This window comes from Elephantulus edwardii, unplaced genomic scaffold (assembly GCF_000299155.1).
Source record: "Elephantulus edwardii isolate Elephantulus edwardi_28Jun2011 unplaced genomic scaffold, EleEdw1.0 scaffold00103, whole genome shotgun sequence".
Lineage (NCBI taxonomy): Eukaryota > Metazoa > Chordata > Mammalia > Macroscelidea > Macroscelididae > Elephantulus > Elephantulus edwardii.
The window spans coordinates 8,102,539-8,121,227 of NW_006399853.1; the positions used below are offsets into that span (position 1 = coordinate 8,102,539).

At 39.9% G+C, this 18,689-nt stretch overlaps 1 protein-coding gene across 1 annotated transcript; it reads left to right on the top strand.

Annotated features, from left to right (window-relative positions):
• The first annotated feature begins 4,432 nt into the window (after positions 1–4,432).
• RAB27B (RAB27B, member RAS oncogene family) lies at positions 4,433–18,689 on the top strand. The gene is made up of 5 exons (XM_006891718.1): positions 4,433–4,606; positions 6,730–6,815; positions 12,771–12,874; positions 16,178–16,301; positions 18,245–18,689. The coding sequence occupies exons 1-5, from the start codon at positions 4,454–4,456 to the stop codon at positions 18,432–18,434; spliced, it is 657 nt and encodes a 218-aa protein (XP_006891780.1). The 5' UTR covers positions 4,433–4,453; the 3' UTR covers positions 18,435–18,689.

Below are 18,689 nucleotides of genomic sequence, written 5' to 3' on the forward strand. Positions count from 1 at the left end.
ATTACAAAGGTTCCTATTGGTCTAGTGGTATGTTTTTATCTTCTTGATATTGAATCCATATTGAAATCTTTGATCCTCTGCAGCAAATATTTCAAATCTTTCTCATTCTTTACAAGCAAGGTTGTGACATCTACATAACACAAGTGGTTGATGAATCTTCCTCCTGTCCTGATGCTACATTTTTCTTCATGGCGTCCAGCTTCACAAACGATTCATTCAGTATAGAGACTGAATAGGAAGTTCGGGTGGTCTCGTAAGAAGCTGTTCTGCTATCCTGAAGGCATTTCAAATCCACCTGCTGCTCCATAAGAGAAAAACAGTCTCTTTCTGTGCAATTAACTGCCTCTGAAACCCCACTGAAGAGTCAGCTATGGGTTGGTTCTGACCTGACGGCACTCAACAACAGCAGATTAATTAGGCATGGAGAAAGGATCTTGTTATAAAAATGAGCAATAAATTCCATAAAAAGAAAAGAAAAAGAAATTGATAGGTGGACTCTTCCATATATAGGTTCGATGTCAATTGTCTTTCTCTACTGGAGCACTAGGGAGCTCTGGTAGCCTACTAGGTAAGGAGTTGGGTTGCCAACCCAAAGGCAGGTGTTACAAATCCATAAGCTTCTCCATGGAAGATAACTTGGTCAGTCTCCTCTCAGCCTCTGAAAATCTGCTGGAAAGTCAACTGTTAGTCTATTCTGACTCAATGGCAATGAGTTGTGGTGTTTGGTGTTTTGTGTTGTTTTTTTTTTAATTGGAACACAAAATGAGTTTTCTATAGTTCCAATTTCTACATTCATTTTGGGTAGAATTGGTGCTAAACGTCATCGTGTCCATTTCCCTTCACTTATAGGGAAAAATCAGTGTGGACCACAGTGGAATTGATCTATGTGTGAGTGGACTGTTCCTGGATAGTAACTTGCTTGAGAGGCAGCCCCAACATTAACCCCAGGCTTTGTACAGATTTGGTACAAATAACAGAGACACAAATTGGCTGCCAGTCTGGAATGCATGTAGGTCATGTAATCGGCAAGAAGTGCCAGTCCCGTTCTAAAAGTGGGAAGTAATATCATAATGTTTCCCTATCCCCCTCTCTTCATGTCTAATTCCTCTCTGTGGTATCAAGTTTGAATACAAATTCATCTTTTCCTGTAATAAGTCTTCAGCTCTTCAGTGTGTGAAGATCCTTGTGCTGTTTTAATCCAAAACACATCATCTACTTCATTCATTTAATAATCACTCATGTCCTATCTTGCAAAAGTATGCTGTATGCTCTTACTTAACTTTCAAGTATGTTCATGTCTTATCTGGGACTAGATTTTGAAGTAAACTTTTTGAATTTTCATCTGTAGGCAAATTAAAATATTGAAAGTATTTAATGATATTTGTTCAAGGCAGTCTTTCTTGACACTGTCACACACACAAACACACATACACCTACAAATATTGCTGTAAAAGATTGTTAATTGAGCAAAATTTTTCAATATAGAAACAACTTCTGGTTCCCATTATGTTCATTCTATGTATGAACCACTGGGTTCATCAACTTTAGCTTCTATTTAACCAGTGAATTGCTTCCATTTCTTCTTTATGACCATCAAGTCATGTGCTTAGTGATGAATTTTACCATAATATTTTTACCTTAAAACTCAATACCATTGAGTCAGTTCCCATTCATTGTGACTCTCTACCAGATTTTAGAGGCTGTAAATATCAGCAGGAAGAGAGGGTTTCTCTTTCTCTTAAAGAATTGCTATTTGGTTTATTTGTTTTCCCAAAAGAAACTTGTTTCTTCCTATTTTTGTGGTAAAATGGCAGTCTTTATTAACCCTCAAACATGTTTAAGACAAGCAAATTTTCAGAAAAATGAAAAAAGATAGACTTATAGCTGTAGAGATAGATCTTAAGAGCCATCAAGTTGAGTTTTACTTCACAGTGACCCCATGTGACACAGTTAGAACTGTCCTATAAGATTTCTAGTCTATAATTTTAATAGAAGCAGAGAGCTTAATCTTTCTTCTGCAAAGGCCTTGTGTGGACTCAGTCTTTAAATTAGTAACCGCATCATACCACTAGGGCTCCTCTGATCTTGAGTAGGGAAAATGCAAAATACTTTGTCAGAAATGTTGCATTCAGGCAAAACCTAAAGGCAACAACTTCAACTTCAAAGACCCAATGAAACATCCTGAATGTTCTGTGATTCGGTATTATTGTCATGACAGGTGTCCAGAACAAAGGCTGTATAGTGAAGTGGACTTGAGGGGAGGGATTGTAAAACAATGAAAGACTTTTTCTTTTACTTTTCAAAGAAAAGAGCGAACTGGGGGGAGGGGTAGGCAGGGATAAAAGTGCAACAATGAATGAATGGAAGGCCAAAATCTCTAAATTTTCATTAAAATTAATATTTTTTTAAAAAAAAATATCTCACTGAGTCCCTCAATCAATACAGGCCAAAATAAGCTGGGTTACTTTCTAAGAATTTCTTGTCTATAAATGTGACATTACCAAAAACAAACCAATTGTTGTTAAGTTGTCTCCACCTCGTGGCAATCCTACACAATAGAGTAGCACTGGCACGTAGAGTTTCCCAGGCCATGGACCATTATGGAAGTAGATCACCTCATCTTTCTCTGCAGAGTCCACTGCATTGCCAGAACTCCTAACTGGACCCTTAACTAGTGGTTGTCAAGTGGAACCAACTCATACTTGACCTTCTAATGGGCTTTCAGAGGCTATAAATTCCACAGAAGGTGATTTCCCAGCTTCTTTGACAGAGTTGCTGGTGGATTCCAACCACCAAGAAGGTCCCACCTTTGAGTTAGCATTGCAACTCCCTACCAACGAGGCCACAGGAACGCCCAGTGTGACACTAGTGGTATCCTTTTATTAAGGAAATGTAGGTACTGCTATGCATCTCCTACTGAGCAATGGTATTCTTTGTCTAGATATTAAAATAGAAAAAGGAAGTTCCCCATCAGCAAACATTTACCTTGGGAATTCTACTTAGTCATAAAAGGTTAGAGGGAGAAGAAACTTTGGAGAATAAACATTTATGTATTGGTATATCTTGACACATTCTAACTTTAAAAAGAAACCTTTTTTTAAAAAATAGATATTCATAATAAGTCTAGTAGACCTTGTGGAGGGCCTTTGTATTTAAAATGCAGTTGTTATTATATTTTTAAAGGACATTCTTCTAAGATACAGCACTCTTCTGTTAATTTGTTATACTGAGTTAACCTGAGGTTGCTGTGATACTGAACCTTGTGCCATTGGGGTGTTAAATGTCATAACAATTACCCATAGAGGACAGTGTTTGGTGGAGCTCGCCGTTTAAGACAAGTTTGGAAGCAGAAGTGGCATCCACTTCCTAAACAACATGCCTTTGTAAACTCTATGAACTTTGAGAAACAATGATAGTTATAGAAAGGATCTTTTTTTTCGTAGGGTCATTACAATAAACAACAACAATAAATCTAATCGTACTTGGTGCTTTTCATGTTACTGCTGTCCAGTGGTTTAAATCCACCATTGGCTCTGAGGGAGAAAGACAGGCAATCTCTTCCCATAACACTTTATAGCCGTTAATAGTGCTGTCATACATCGTTTTGCCTCTTTCAAATCCTGGAAATTAGACCAGAGTGCAGTCAATACAACAAATCTGCTCCTGGAAAACAAAGACGTGTGTGTGTTGAAATAAAAGGTTTTCAACATAGACTCCAATATCATTTCAAATTAATGCTTTTCAAGTTTGTCAGACCAGTTGTTGAATTTTAAATTAAATGAGGACTGTTTTGCATGTACTTAAAAGAAAATTTACTCTGAATAATTAGATGAAAAATATTCCCTTCGACTTTCTCTCTCCACTGACCCTACAGAGTATTGGTCTGTCTCTAGCATTCCAGCATCATCTGGGACTGATTTTTCTGCTTTCTGTGTTTCTATTTTCTTCATAGCGTCACACTTCTAACCTCCAAAGGAACTGGTTAAAAACGACACAAAAGAATTGTAAATACTGGTGTTTGTTTCTGACATTTTTAACCTGAAAACAATATGCTGCAAGATAATGTATTTCACAATATTTGTGGGCAAATATTCAATATATATTTTACATATGTTAAAAAAATACAACAAAACTCTAGGATTTTTTTTTTTTACTTATACTCTCTTATTGCTATGGTAATTGTTATTTTGAATAGCACATAACTTTTTTTCTCTCTCCTCATATTAACTGACATGTTTCCAAAATGCTATACTGAGTTAACTAAAGAAAAGCACTTTCAACCCTAAAGCTGGTCTGAACAAGTTAATTCAACCTCTCACAGCACACAGACAATTGATATTCTAGCCCTGAAAAGGAAATGTATGCTGTGTTTTAGTATGAGATAAGGGAAAGCTAACTTCAGTCATCACAAGCCTGTGTTTCTTCTCCTCACAGGCCCACCAAGACCATCACTATGACCGATGGGGACTATGATTATCTGATCAAGCTCCTGGCCCTCGGAGACTCAGGGGTGGGGAAGACGACATTTCTTTATAGATACACGGACAATAAATTCAATCCCAAATTCATCACAACAGTCGGAATAGACTTTCGGGAAAAACGCGTGGTGAGTTTTTAATTCTGATAGTCTAACCTGTATGTTAATACCCCTACATCAAATAAGAATTAAAAAGCTATGCATTGCTTCAACAATTTTTTTCTTCTTCTAAAAGTCTATCTTTCTAGGATTCAAGTGACAACAGCAACTGGAAAGATTAGATAGGAAGTTTAGGCATCAGTGAGCTTATATTGGAGGAGGAGGAAGAACTCAGGAAAGGAGAATTCAAATAATTCAAATAAGTCAGTGCCACTGAATTTTACATGTAGAAATTGCTGAATTGACATATGTTTCACTGTGTCTATTCTCAACAGCAATAATGAAGACAAAAATAAAAATAAATTATTAGAGTAGAAAAAAAATAGGAAGCCACACATTTGCCTTTGCCAGGTGTCGCTCTTTTTATTAGATGAAATTTGTAATCTGTCATTTGATTTACTTTAGAACATTATTATTATTTTCTAAACTATAAATAACATCTTGCTTAGAAAAATATTGAGTGGCACTATCTTTTCACTCCCAAAGAATACAGGGCAATGAAAAGATAAACTTGTGGATTTGTATAGCATGATTGTGTGTTTTCTATGCATCCTAAAGGAATCTTTAAAAATCTTTTGGCTTGAATTCTTCAGAATCCAAACACATTAGCCCTTGATCTCAGATTCTCCCATCCACACAAGGGTTTTATTTCCCTGCTCTTGAGAAAGTGGTTGAAAAATGTGATTGACAAATCGCTGAAACATGAGCTTTCTAATTTCCTGCTGCATTTTTATTTATGTGTAGACTCAGCCATCAATCACGGTTTATTTTGAACAGAATGTGAGACCCAGCCATGCTACTTTCCAAGATAAGGGGCTTTAAGTGAGAATCGCAATCACTTCCTTCTCCCACGCTAGACGCTAATGACAGGAATAAGAATAATTGCGACATGTGAGACGTGAAGCATAGACACATACGCTTAGCCAGATTTGCTGCCACCCAAGGTCTCCCTGGTTGCCAACATGGCTGTGGCTTCCAGTTGAAGTCACAAAGCTATTCCTTCCTTGAGAACTGGGAAAGAAAACAAAGGACGTGGTGGAAATGGGAGTGGGGAGGCCATTGCCTGAGAACTATGATTTCTTGTCATATCCTGTACCTTATCTTGGAGTCAATACATTGTAGTATAAAACAGTGTTTGTAGTGCAAACACAGACCTTTTCCAATGTTTTCCCCGCCTCTTATTTTCCTTACCCTATCTCCATCACACCCTATCCCTCTTGGTATACTGACTCATATAACCTAACAAGATGGAATAGAATTAATTGTTCCGTCATGCTTCTGAGGCAGTAAATGTTTATGGGAGCAAATAGCTTCATCTGTCTCGTTGGGTGGCTGGTGGATTTGAACTGCTGAACTTTTGGTGAGTAGCCCAAGGTTTAATCTAAATCAAAAGGCTCTTTCAATGTGAATATAAGACCTTGTAAACTTTTCCCTTTGAACCATGTTGTCAGAGAGCTATTTAAATAATTAAAGTTGTCTTTTGCTAAAATAGTAAAAAGGTAAAAAAAAAAATCTCTGCTTTTAAAATGTTAAATGATTCTTTAAAAAAAAGTCTTTGAAAAAATGGTCAGTAAAGCAAAGTTAGGAATGTCCTGAACCAACTTCCTGAGATATTCTAGACATTAATTCATCGCCCAGAAAGGATGCCAGCTATTTGCAAACCTTTCACTGCTGAGCAAATGCCCTCACATTTATTATTTCGGTTAAATCTGCAGCAGCTCTGAAGGGGGAAGAGATTAGGAGTGTCAGTCTGCAGATGTAATAATAAGCTTCAAACAAGCTAAAGGGAGAGTTGGTATTTGAACTTGGAACTCAGGGCCCCAGTCGAATGCCTGCTGCCTCCACGAGGAAATGACAGAAGGTGTCTAATTTAAGTTTGCAGTATGCCTAAATTGTGTTGGAAAATCGTATTTGTACTTGACATTTCGAAGTGAGAGTCTATGTGATACTTCTGGAAGAGCAGAGCAAATATTTATTCTGCACTATGAACTTTGATTATAGTAATCGAGAAAAAACATGCCGTGTGAACCCAGGGAATATGAATGCTGACAAACTCCAAAGGCGAATCGCCTCACGCAAAGTGTTTGTTTCAGGTTTACAACACACAAGGACCAAATGGATCTTCCGGGAAAGCTTTCAAGGTGCATCTTCAGCTTTGGGACACTGCAGGACAAGAGCGGTAATAGTAAAATGACATTATTTCCAGCTACCTAGAAAACCTAGAAACCCTCACTTTATTTAAAAGTAATGATATGTGTGAACTTGGGGGCATTAGTGGTTCAGTAGCGGAATTCTTGCTTACAACTTCATTTTAAAATAAATGTTACATGTGAACTTGGGGTATTGGTGGTTCAGTGGTAGAATTCTTATTTTCCATGCAAGGGATCTAAGGCAGTTCCCTTCCTGTAAAGCTGCCACGGGCAGTCAGTGGAGGTGTCATGTAACTGTGATGTCGAACAGATTCCTATGATGCTTCCAAACTAAGACAGAGAAGAAGGGTCAGGGGATTATTGCCAAATCAGCCAATGAAATGCTTATTGATCACAATGTTCAAATCAACAACCAAGCGTGGTTATTTCATTGGGCCTCTTATTCTGTTGTGAGAGGAGTGAACATGCTTTGAAGGGACTCGAAGGCAGCCAGCAACAGAATCTTGTGCAAAAATAACATGCAACTTTTCTCCTGGTTTTGAGACAAGCATTTGTCTTTTGTTTGAGAGAAAAAGACATTCTTTGTAGGTAGTCAACTAAGATTTACTCATTCATTGCCACTGAGTCCAACTGACTCACAGCTGACCTTGAGCAGGTTTTCAGAAGCAGGAAATCACATGAGAGGAAGTTGCCCAGCCTCACACTAAGCCAGGAGTGGATTTGAACTCCAGAGCAGCTCCACTTTTGACTTCACAGCACAATTCTCTATCAGCTATGTGACCACAACTCACTTAACGTTTGATCTTAACCGTTACTGTTGTTGTTTGCCATCAAGTCAGACCCAGCCCGTAGCTGACTCTGGCTGGTTTTCAGAAGCAGTAAATCACACGGGATAAACCACATGGAGGGAGATTGTCCATCATTTTACTGCTAAGCACCTCATGGATTTGAACCATGTGCCTTTCATATTGCAGTGCAGATTCTTACCACTACACCATCAGAGCTCCCTTATTGTTGTTGTTAAGTGAATCAATGCTGGTGTGTAGAGACCTCAAGTATGCAGAGCAGAGTTACTCTACCAAATGCCAAGGTTTTTGGACCTTTTAGAAGCAGATGACCAGAGCCGTCTTTTGAGGCACCTCCAAGTGAGTTTGAACTTCTTACACTTCATGGCTAGTTGTCAAACTATAGTTAACATTCTATATTTGGCCCCAGATGTAAAAACTCAGATTATCAAAGCTCTCCTTGAAGATTCTTATTATGCATTTTCTTTGCCTTTTCTGGAGACAGTTAGTTAACTCTTTTTTTTGGGGGGGGGGGTTACATTTTTTTAATAATTAATTTTAATGAAAGTTTACAGAGACCTTGGGTTTCCATTCATTCATTGTTGCACTTTTCTCCCTGTCTACCCCTCCCCACTCCCAGTTCATTCTTCTCTTTGAAGAGTAAAAGAAAAATTCTTTCACTGTTATACAATCCCTCCCCCTAAGTCCATTCCACTATGCAACCTTCATTCTGGACTCCTGTCATGACAATAATACCTAATCACATATCCCTTTTAAACAGTTCTCTCCCTCATCTGTTTCAATGCAGTATACACTATTTATCTCCTCTTTTGTTAAGTTCCCCCCACTCTTAAAGAAGTTGAGAAATTAACATCTTTGTAAGTGCTACAATGAGTACTTACAGGGCAGGGTGTTAATACCTTTTTCATCTCCTCTCTTGTTCTTCCACCCAGATGTCTGAGCATTTACATTTTACTAATCACATCACAGTCGTCCTGTTAGAATGCTTTGCCCATCTTCCTGGTCTGCATCAACCAGGCTCATCTTCCGTGCCACCTCCTCCCTGAAAACTTTCTGAACTCTGTTGCTGAGAGTTTCTCCCTCATCTTTCTGGACTCCTGCAACCCAAATCGGTCATCGCTTTGTTGCTATTACGTGTAGTTCAGTTGGAGCCGGCTCATCACTGACCTTCCAGGTGGTTTTGGGAGGCTGTAAATCACACAGGGGGAGAATGCCCATCTTTCTCCTAAGGAGCCGCTGGTGTATTAGAACTGCATGGATTCATCCCTTCATTGTTATGTGCCATCAAGTAGTCTGTGACCCATAGCGACCCTATCTACAGCAGCTCTGAAGACTGCCCTGTCCTGAGCCAGTCTCACTGACTCTGACACACCAACCCCATCGCCCCAGTCACTGTATCAATCCATCTCATCCGGGGTCTCCCTCTCCTGCACTGTCCGTCCACCCTTCAGAGCATGATGTCCTTCCCCAAGGACCAGTGTCTCCTCACCATGTGCCCAAAGTATGTGAGACGGAGCTTCAAATTCCTAGCATCCAAGGAGAAACTTGGTATCACCCTCTCCAAGACAGACCTATTTGCTTTCTTGGTGGTCAATGCTATGCTCAAGACTCTTCTCCAGCACCTCAACTCAAAGACATCGGTTCTTCTAAATATTCCCTGTTAATAAGCACATCTCTTCTTTTCTTTTCTTTCTTAGTGTTTGCCACCATAGTGTCACTAAACACACATGTTTTGAATAGGTTTGTGCTCTGGAGAGAGTAGAAAGGGGAACAGGACATGGTTTTGGCCATCCATAAGATATGCAGACGAATTCATACACAAACACGTTTGGAATGTAATGTCTCAGTTAGTGACATTATGACTCTTTTAAGATGTTTTCTTAGGAGACGAGACTGGCCTAGTTTCTGTTCTAATGCCTCAGTGTAGACACCCTGAAGCAGTCGTGACAGGGACCTCACCACCTAATGGTTAATTACTTGACTACGAACTAGAAGGTCGGTGGTTTGGACCTGACAGAAATTTCATGGGCAATTTTTCCCTTTAAAGATTAAAAACAGCCTTGAAAAGCCTATGTGGCTGTTCTACTGTGTCCTGCAGTGTGACTATGAGTAGGAGTCGACTTGGCACCATGAGACAGCAGCGACTGCAGGCCGTAGCAATGATGCATGGGAACAAGGACACCACTACATAGTCATTGCTAATGCGATTCTTTGAGTTCCCAGGTCTGGAGGTGTGAAAGTCCCAAAGCTGGTGAAGGTTTTCTGTCCTCAGCTAAATAAAACTTTTCAGTAGGTGGGCATAGAACATATTTAGGAGTCTCATACCTCCAGAGTCTGCGCCACATATCACAGTGTGTTTATGCTGGTAAACACTTCCGTTTTTGAAATGCATCCAAAATGTTCTCACTTTCAGTGAGTCTATATGCCAGGAGAGGTGCGGGGCCCTCACTGTTAGCTTTGCTGACTGTGAATTCCATTTACACACACCCTTCAACACTGCTGGCTCCTCCCTAGTCATGCTTCTCAAGCGTCTCTGCTCACATGTCAGTTTTGTTGTCACAAAGATGTATGTTTTATAGACCAATGTAACTCATTTTTTTGAAGAAGTAATAAGAGAAAATATGGTTCCCATATGTCCTGGCGCATGATATGTCAGCCTAGCCTGATGGCAGGCTTCTCTCATCTGTCCCCTGAAGACAGCTGCTCAAGGACGGAATACTAGGGGCATTCTTTGTAACACTTGGGTTATTCATCCCTTGAGAATTGTTCATTCTATATATATGAAGGGTTGCTAAGCAGTGAGGCAAACAGAGTCTCACACCTCAACCGAGTGCCTGAGGACATCTGGCACTCCAATCCATAGCAGATAATGGATATTGATAAGAGTGACATCATGGCAGGAAGGAGGACCCATGCCCCTTGTGTAAACCTACAGGAGACAGCACACAGTCTCCAGGGAGTAAGAAAGGGAGGTTATGCAACTCTGGGCTGTTTGTTTATGTGCCTGAGGTGATCCCCACCCTTCCTACTTGCCAGACAGAATGGGTGGTGGGTGAAACCAGACATCAATTATCTTTCTTCTTGGCGGAGACTCTGGGACGACTGTAGGCTAACAATGAGACCAGGAAGAATGGTCCAGGAGGTGAGCTTGGTTCAAGGTAAGTGTGTTCTATCCGTGTTGGTACAGGTGCAAAAGGATCCAAGAGTGTTTGCTCCAGGAAGATCAATACAACAAGTATATCTTTAGTAATGTTATAATGTGTTGTGGACCACTGAAAGGGGAATAAAACACGGTTTTATCCTCTGATGAGATACACATACATTTACACACACACGGGGAGATCATTTTTCTTAGTTGTAACATTATGATTGAGATCAAGACAATTTTAGTCATTCAATTAGTCTTCAAAGACAGAGAAAAATGTGAAAAAGCTCTATAATCTCTAGGAGCTTCCAGTAAATGGTCCTATTGACAAGAAAATGTACCAAGAAAATATGAAGTCTTTGTTTAATCTCTCCAGTTTTAAATGGTGACAGTGCTCTAGGAAAGAAATTATATTTTATGAACAAATGTTGGTGAACATTTTTCTTCTTTCTTTGGTATTATAAACATCCTTCTTTACAGAAGCTACTTTAAATATTTTTTAAAAAGCATATTCTTTTCTCTTTTCACTTTCTTTAATTTCACAACTATTTAGTGAGCAACTGCTATGCTCTGGGCCATGAAAAAAAAAAACACATATAGGGAACATGTTGGAAACACAGCATCTTTTCCCTTGAACTTTGTAGTCTACTGTGGAATATACATAAATAATTAAGCACTCCAATATAACGTGAGCACATTCCTAGGGAAACAGAGAGCTCTGGCAAAACCACAAGGAGTTGCAGTGCTAATTGAAAAGCGATACTGCTCGGAACTGAACCAGCAGCTCCACAGAACGAAGATGAGCAATCTCCTCCCAAGTGTACGGTTTACCGCCTCTGACATCCAGCGGGATGGTCAGCTATGAGCTGGCACGGAGTCAACAGACAGTGAACTTGCTTTTTTTGTTTTGTTTTTTAAAGTTGTTGTTTGATGTTGTTATGTGCCATCGAGTCCCTTGTAACTCATAGCGACCCTATGTACAACGCCCTAAACCCTGCTCTGTCCTGTGCCAATCTTACTGTCTCTGACACACCCACCCTATTACCCAAGTCACTGAATTTTTAACGTGAGGGGAAACAAAAGGTGGTAGGCAGGCCCACCAGGGGGAGCCCATAATCCAGACTTGAGTGTTCCAGGAGTAAACATTTCTTCTCATAGAATTGTGTATGTATTGTTTGTAAAGGATGCATGAGTGAAGTCATCCAAGCAGAAAAGAGATGAGAGGTGAGGTTCTCTGCAGGGAGTAGGAATATTGTGAAAGAAAACCCAAAAGAAAGCTATCTAAGAATTAACAAAAGACCAGAATAACTGTGGGTTCTCAAGAGATAAAGTTGGATAGATGCATAAAGGTCATTGGCCAAAGGTTTTTGGTGGCTTATGAAAGAACTTAGCATTACCTAAGAACAATATATAGTGGTTAAATACACTCAGGAAAAGATTGAATCAAAGTGGTTCTCCCTGGAGGGAGAAGAGACACCTATTTATAAGACTGGGGAAGCAATCCAGGTGGGAGATAATGGCTTTGGGGAACTGGAGCAGTGGTAGAGGGGAGGGGCAGAGCAGATCAATTTGTTGATTATTTGTGTATAGCAGGTAAGGAGATTGTGCCCAGTAGGAGAAGGATTCCACTGACAGAATGATAACTGAGTAGAAGAGGCCTGTGTGGTTCTGGTTGTGTGAGGTCAGAGGGGTCTATGTTTCTTGTAAGTGGAAATGTTTAAAAGTAATTGCGCACATAGTGTGAAAGCCGAGAAAGACTGAGACTTATGTGTTGTGTCAGTAAGTGTGGGATGCACTGTTAAAACTCTGTGTTTAGTACAACGGAATTATGCAGTCAGTAGTCTTTGAGTGACCCCAAAACCCTACAACCAAACATCCCTTTGAAATGGCTTTTTGCCAGCTCTTGCGGTTTAGAAGGACATTCCAGGATGGTGCGCTATGGAGACCTTGTGTTTGAAGAGGAAATACGTGCGTGTGTTGCATCCTGAGTCCGTGGACTAATTCGCACATCTACCCCTGTGCTTTCTCGGCAGGTTCCGGAGCCTCACCACTGCGTTTTTCAGAGATGCCATGGGTTTCCTACTAATGTTTGACCTCACGAGTCAACAGAGCTTCTTAAATGTCAGAAACTGGATGAGTAAGTAGAACCGAGAGACTAACAATGGCCATTTAGGGCTCAGAGGCTACAGACACAGCAGTGGAACCCTGCAGCATTATCAGCTTGTTGGTTTCCTAAGATAGCACGAGACCGGGCACTGCAGATTGGCTTTAGGAAGTCATGAGTTTGGGTTCTTGTGATGCCTTCCAGAGGTGGCCTTTATCTTGATCATAAGTTACCCAATGTGGCTTGGAATTCCATTTTCCTTTTATATCACTTTAAAATGTTTTCATCACCTTCTGAATTTTAAGTCTTTGTTACTATGACTGAAAGGCTATTGATGGCCCTTGTCTAGGAAGTCTTGAAAAATATTAGTAATTAAGCTACAACTTCCACTACATCTAGACTGGAGACAGTACAGAGGAAAAACACAGCCTCCGCTGACAAGAACATTTGAATCTGAAATGTGTGCAAGAACTAATGGGTAAATTAGGCAATAATTACTAGTTAATGGACCAGTAGTCTAATGGTCCCCAATTGTCCATGAGGGAAACGTTCTGAGAACCCCAGTGGATGCGTAACCTGTGGATACTGAATCACACACACACTGTGTTATTCCCATGCATCCATCCATTCGTGCGATAGGGACCCATGATGTGCCCAGTGGGCAGAATCGTTCTGCTGGGCAGCAGACAGGCAGGGTGCACCTGCTCATTTTTTTTCTGTTTCTAGCTGAGGCAGAGGAAGCCAGCTCCTGGACAAAGCGTGCTGGCAAAAAAAAAAAAAAAAAAAAAAAAATGTCATCACTGCAGTCAGAAGGGCGTGCACTTTAAATATTTTCATACCATAGATGACCACGTGTAATTGAAGCCTCAGAAAGTGAACCTGCCGATAAGGGAGGAGGCTACTGTAATTAATTACTAGTTAATAAACTACTCTTGAAGATAAGGTGCCATGCACCAGCCAGTTAGCTCAGATTGGCATTTTACTTTTAAAACTATGTTCAAGTATAAAGAGGCCTTTCATGGAATACTCTTCAGCCTCCACGGTAATGATTTAAAGTTTAAAAGCCTCCTCGTGAATTATTGACACAGTACACAGGAGCAAATTCTTTTCCTTTTTCCTTTTTTTTTTTTCTGTTTTCATTTGTTTTAAATCCTTATATAACCTTAAGGAGAATATTTCTTGGCCTTTTTATTTACAAATAAAAATTTTGATCCTAAAGGGATGGACTATTGATAGAACAAATTACTTGCCCTCTGGTGGTATTAGTCTGTAACCTCTCTGATGGTTCGAATCCACTAGGAGTAAAATGGTCAATCTCTTCCTGTACAATTTACAACATCAGAAAACCCACAGGAGGGTTGGTGTGAGTTGCTTCCAACTCCACGGCAATGAGTTTAAAAAGCTGATGTAATTCCTGTCATTGACAGAGTGTTGAGAGTCTAGAGCCAGACATGGTCCTTTTTAAAAATTTGAGCTTGCCATTCTTCGGCTCAAGACCATTCTGTGTCTTCTTGTCTCATTTGAAAGAAAGTGCTTTCCCTGTGCTGACGTCCTATGGACACCAGGCTGTAGACATCCTCTCCATCCTCCTTGCCTCACTGCTCTCCAGTCCTCAAGGCTCTCATGCCATTCCTCCATCTCACACACTTTCCCCAGCCCTCAGCCTTGATTTCTCTTCTCTCATTTACTGCCACATGATAGTTTCTTCATTTCCATTAGATGATGGATCAAGCCTTATCTCTCCAGAGATGTCCTCCTGACACCCATCTTCATCACGACCATTCCCCATTCTCCACCCTCCCCTCAGTTAACAGGCACTTGCCCCCACCTGACACTTCATTACATTACATGTGTCTTTATTTGTGTTATAACTCTTGACTACATCATCTAGTTGGTTCTACCACCATACTCCAGAGGGCGAAAAGATGCCTGATACAGAGTGAGTCTCTTCCTCATTTCTTTCAAATTGAAACTAATGTACAGCAGACCCTCCAGCAGATTAAAAAAGGCTGTAAGTCATGTGGGAGGAGACTGCCCCTTCTTCTGCCAAGGAGCTGCTTGATGGATTCAAACTACCAGAGAGGAGCTGCCTTTGGGTTAAAGTGCAGCTACACACACCACCATCGTCCGAGCATCACAAAGGACATACTTCCTACTGATATACTAATATATTTATTATTATTATTGTAGATTATTTTATGTGTGCATATACATGTGTCTACACACATACATATACGTATATGAAACACTATTCAATATGAGCTCAACGGCACATTGTCAACACTGGGGGGGGGGAAATCATTCTGACCTTCTTAACTACTCCCTCAAATGAATGTTGATTCTAGGATCTGTCTCTATTTCCTTTTATTATTGCATTTCCTTATCCAAATTTTGGTGATATTATTAGAGTCTGAGGTATTGGCACATTCAGACAATGATTCATTTAGCCTTTTTCAAAACAGATGAGACTTTCCTTTGTTTTTTAAAAACCTCTAGGAGGATTTTGATGGGATTTATGATAATTAGTTGTTGTGCCTAATAATATTCTCATTTCTAGCACCCAAATCAAGAGTGCTACAAGAAAAGCCTTATTATCCACCCCTAGTCCCTGCAAGATAGCTCTCAATGTGCCTTAGGAGACACATTAAGATATCCCCTGTGATTCCAGAAGCCTGGGTGGTCTCAGAAGTTTTGAGTTTTACTTTCTTTCTTTCCTTTTTTCTTCTTTTCTTCCTCTATCCTTCTCTCCTTTCTGTTCTTCCTTCCTCCATTTGCCCTTTTTTTCTTTCCTTTCTTCTTTCCATTATTCTCTCCATTCCTTTCCCCCCTCTTTTTGAACACTATTTCCTGGGTGAAAGGGAGTAAAATGAATTACTCATGTGTTAAAATTGGTTCTCCATGAATTTGTGATAGGTTGAAATGTTGTACTGTCTTTAAGTCATTTGGATGTTGAGAGAGGGGAATATATCATCCTTCTGAAAGAGATGACAAATGAACGTACTTTAAGTTCATATTCTCTTATCTTCACTTATGTTTGAGGAACAAGTGGTCTAATCAGCATGTCCTCCTCAAAAGGTATTTATGGATGGATGCAGGAGAGCTCAGAGAGAGCTAGTTGCTTCATATTGATGTCGTTTCTAATCTTCACAGTCTGCAATTTGTGAGACATTTCCCCCACTTTACAAGTGAGGAAACTGATGCTGAGAAAAGTTAAGTGACTGGAATAATTTAAGATGGTGAGAAAGGAGCTACACTGGAAATGAATGATTAGATAAAGAATGTAGAATTTGTACCACTTATTACTAATCTGCTGGTTCCACCTGCTTCCTTTCCAAGGTCAACTGCAAGCAAATGCTTACTGTGAAAATCCAGACATAGTATTAATTGGCAACAAGGCAGACCTGCCAGACCAGAGGGAAGTCAATGAACGGCAAGCCCAAGACCTGGCAGACAAATACGGGTAGGTTGGTTCTATTGAGATGTCATCTGACCTTGCAAACTGCTGTTTAAATGCAAAAGCAAAAGGAAACATTTAGCCTAGGATGAATCTCCTTGAATCAAGGATAGTATATAAATTTAAAAGATCTCTCTGAGAAAACATACAATGCTTTTCTTGAAATAAGGAGCTCTGGTGGCCTAGTGGTAAGAAAGTGTGCTGCCAATCTGAAGGCCCATGGTTCAAATTCCCCAGCTGCTCTGCAAGATGAATATGAGAAGTCTTCTCCCATGTGATTTACTGCCTCTAAAAACTCACTGGATGGTCAATAATGGGTCAGGTCCGACTCAATGGTTCATAATAACAATTAAAATAATAGCAGCTGACACTTCTTGAACTTGAGTGGACCAGAAGAGTAACTGAAAAGGGGAAAATTGTGCTTGATATCTCTGTAGAAATTGAATTTCTCTCTTAGAAAACAAGGGCAGTGAGTACATTAAATAGCAACAAATCTCTTGAACCGAAAAGTCAGAAACAGCAGTGACCAGCTCAAAGATGACCCCTACATTGTTCCCATGATGCTTGTTGCTCTCCAAATCCCTGGCCATAATCCATGTCAGTCATCAGGTTCTGGAAGGGCCTATGATACCACATTGAAGATTGTCCATCCTTCTCCGGCAGAGATTAAGATAATATTGGTTGTATATCTGAAAATTTTAACGAAATATCTTATATTTTTATTTGCTAAATCTTGCATCCCAATCCTTAGCATATTTATTAAGTGTGCCTGTGTTTTCATCTATTATTTTGGATTAAGAAAACATAGAAAAACCTAAAAATGGAAATAACAGAATAAGGTAGTTTTTCATGGTCATTTTGAGTCATAAAAAAGCTAAACATGGAAAAAAGTCTCAACGCCTTTGATTTACCACGTCAGACCATGCCCAACTGAGCCAAGTTTCTTTTTTTTTCTCTTTCTCAGCTTGCCTACCTTGACCTTCCACTCTAAAACCCTTACCAACTTTTCCTTCTAGTCACATTATATCCTACGAAAAATAAGCAGAGTCTGTGTAGTGGTCAGAAAGCATAAAGAGCTGCGGGTGGAGAGTCCCAGCGTTGCCCTAGACCTTGCTAGGGGAATAATGAGCTTTCAGTTGCTATTAATCTCATAGCACACAATGAGCAGTAAAAATAATTTCAGATTTTTTTTCTTTAAAAAGTCTTAAGCACCTTCATAAAATTTTCTTCCAAAGCAGGTTTTGTCATTATTTAAGAGATCTAAAACAGTTTCATCATATGTCTTTTTTTTTTTAACTTAAAGAGTCTACTTAGGATCCTTAAAGATTTATATATCTATGTATCTTCTTGGAATTATGAACTCCAAACACATATAGACTATATTGACATGAGTATCATGTTCAATGTGTGCCTAAATGCTGTAACTTTGATTTCTGCGTAGTTGATTGGAAGAATGTGACATTTCAATGCAAAGTGATCATTCCGGTGGCCTAGTGGTATGAAGCTGCCCTGACACCCCAAAGGCACACAGTTCAGATCCACTAGCTATTCTAAGGAAGAAATTTGGGCAGTCTCCTCCCATGCAGTTTATTGCCTCTGAAAACCCACTTGAGAGTCAGCTATGAGTCGGTACCAACTCCACGTCGTATAACAAGGTTTTTGAGAGAGTGATGATGCGTGGCTTCAACTTCCTGAGCTTCTCTCGTCTTCATTTCTTTGCTCATCAAACAGCTGTATCTCTACTAACGAGCAGGTCTTCAGCTTTTATTTACTAAGTAAAAAACCTTAAGATGTCTTCCAGATGAGTCAGCAAATTCCTGAGGGTCTCTGAGTTTCTCAGTCAGCCGTATTTTTCTGTGTCTCTGTGACTCATCTGTACGGCTGGGTTTATTTATTTTTTTTTTCCAATGTCTCCTTCTCAACAATCCCTGTCATCTTTTCTATCCTAGCATACCCTACTTTGAAACAAGCGCAGCAACTGGACAGAATGTGGAGAAAGCTGTGGAGACCCTTCTGGACTTAATAATGAAGCGGATGGAACAGTGCGTAGAGAAGACACAAGTCCCTGACACTGCCAATGGAGGGAACTCAGGAAAGCTGGATGGAGAGAAGCCAGCAGAGAAAAAATGTGCCTGCTAGTTGCTATACTTGAACTGACCAAGAGCCCCCCAGCCAAACAGCCCTTTCACCAATGGTGACCCACCACAAAATTGTTGAGTAGACCATGCACAAAGGCATGTCTTCGTTTTTCTATCAGAAAAATCTATATTAAGAAACCACAATAGTCAAGAGTGTCTGAAAGAGTGACAGGGTTTTCCCTGAGGCCCTTTCAGAGGAGATCAAAGATCTATTGAGATCATACCATGAAGGATGCTCAGTATTTGTTTTCCTTCT

What these genes read in the sequence shown, in the direction of transcription:
- RAB27B (XM_006891718.1), top strand. Translation starts at nt 4,454, where the DNA reads ATGACCGATGGGGACTATGATTATCTGATCAAGCTCCTGGCCCTCGGA. An exon ending in ACTTTCGGGAAAAACGCGTG is followed by an intron (nt 4,607 to 6,729) that starts GTGAGTTTTTAA and finishes TGTTTGTTTCAG; the next exon opens with GTTTACAACACACAAGGACC. An exon ending in GACCTGGCAGACAAATACGG is followed by an intron (nt 16,302 to 18,244) that starts GTAGGTTGGTTC and finishes TTTCTATCCTAG; the next exon opens with CATACCCTACTTTGAAACAA.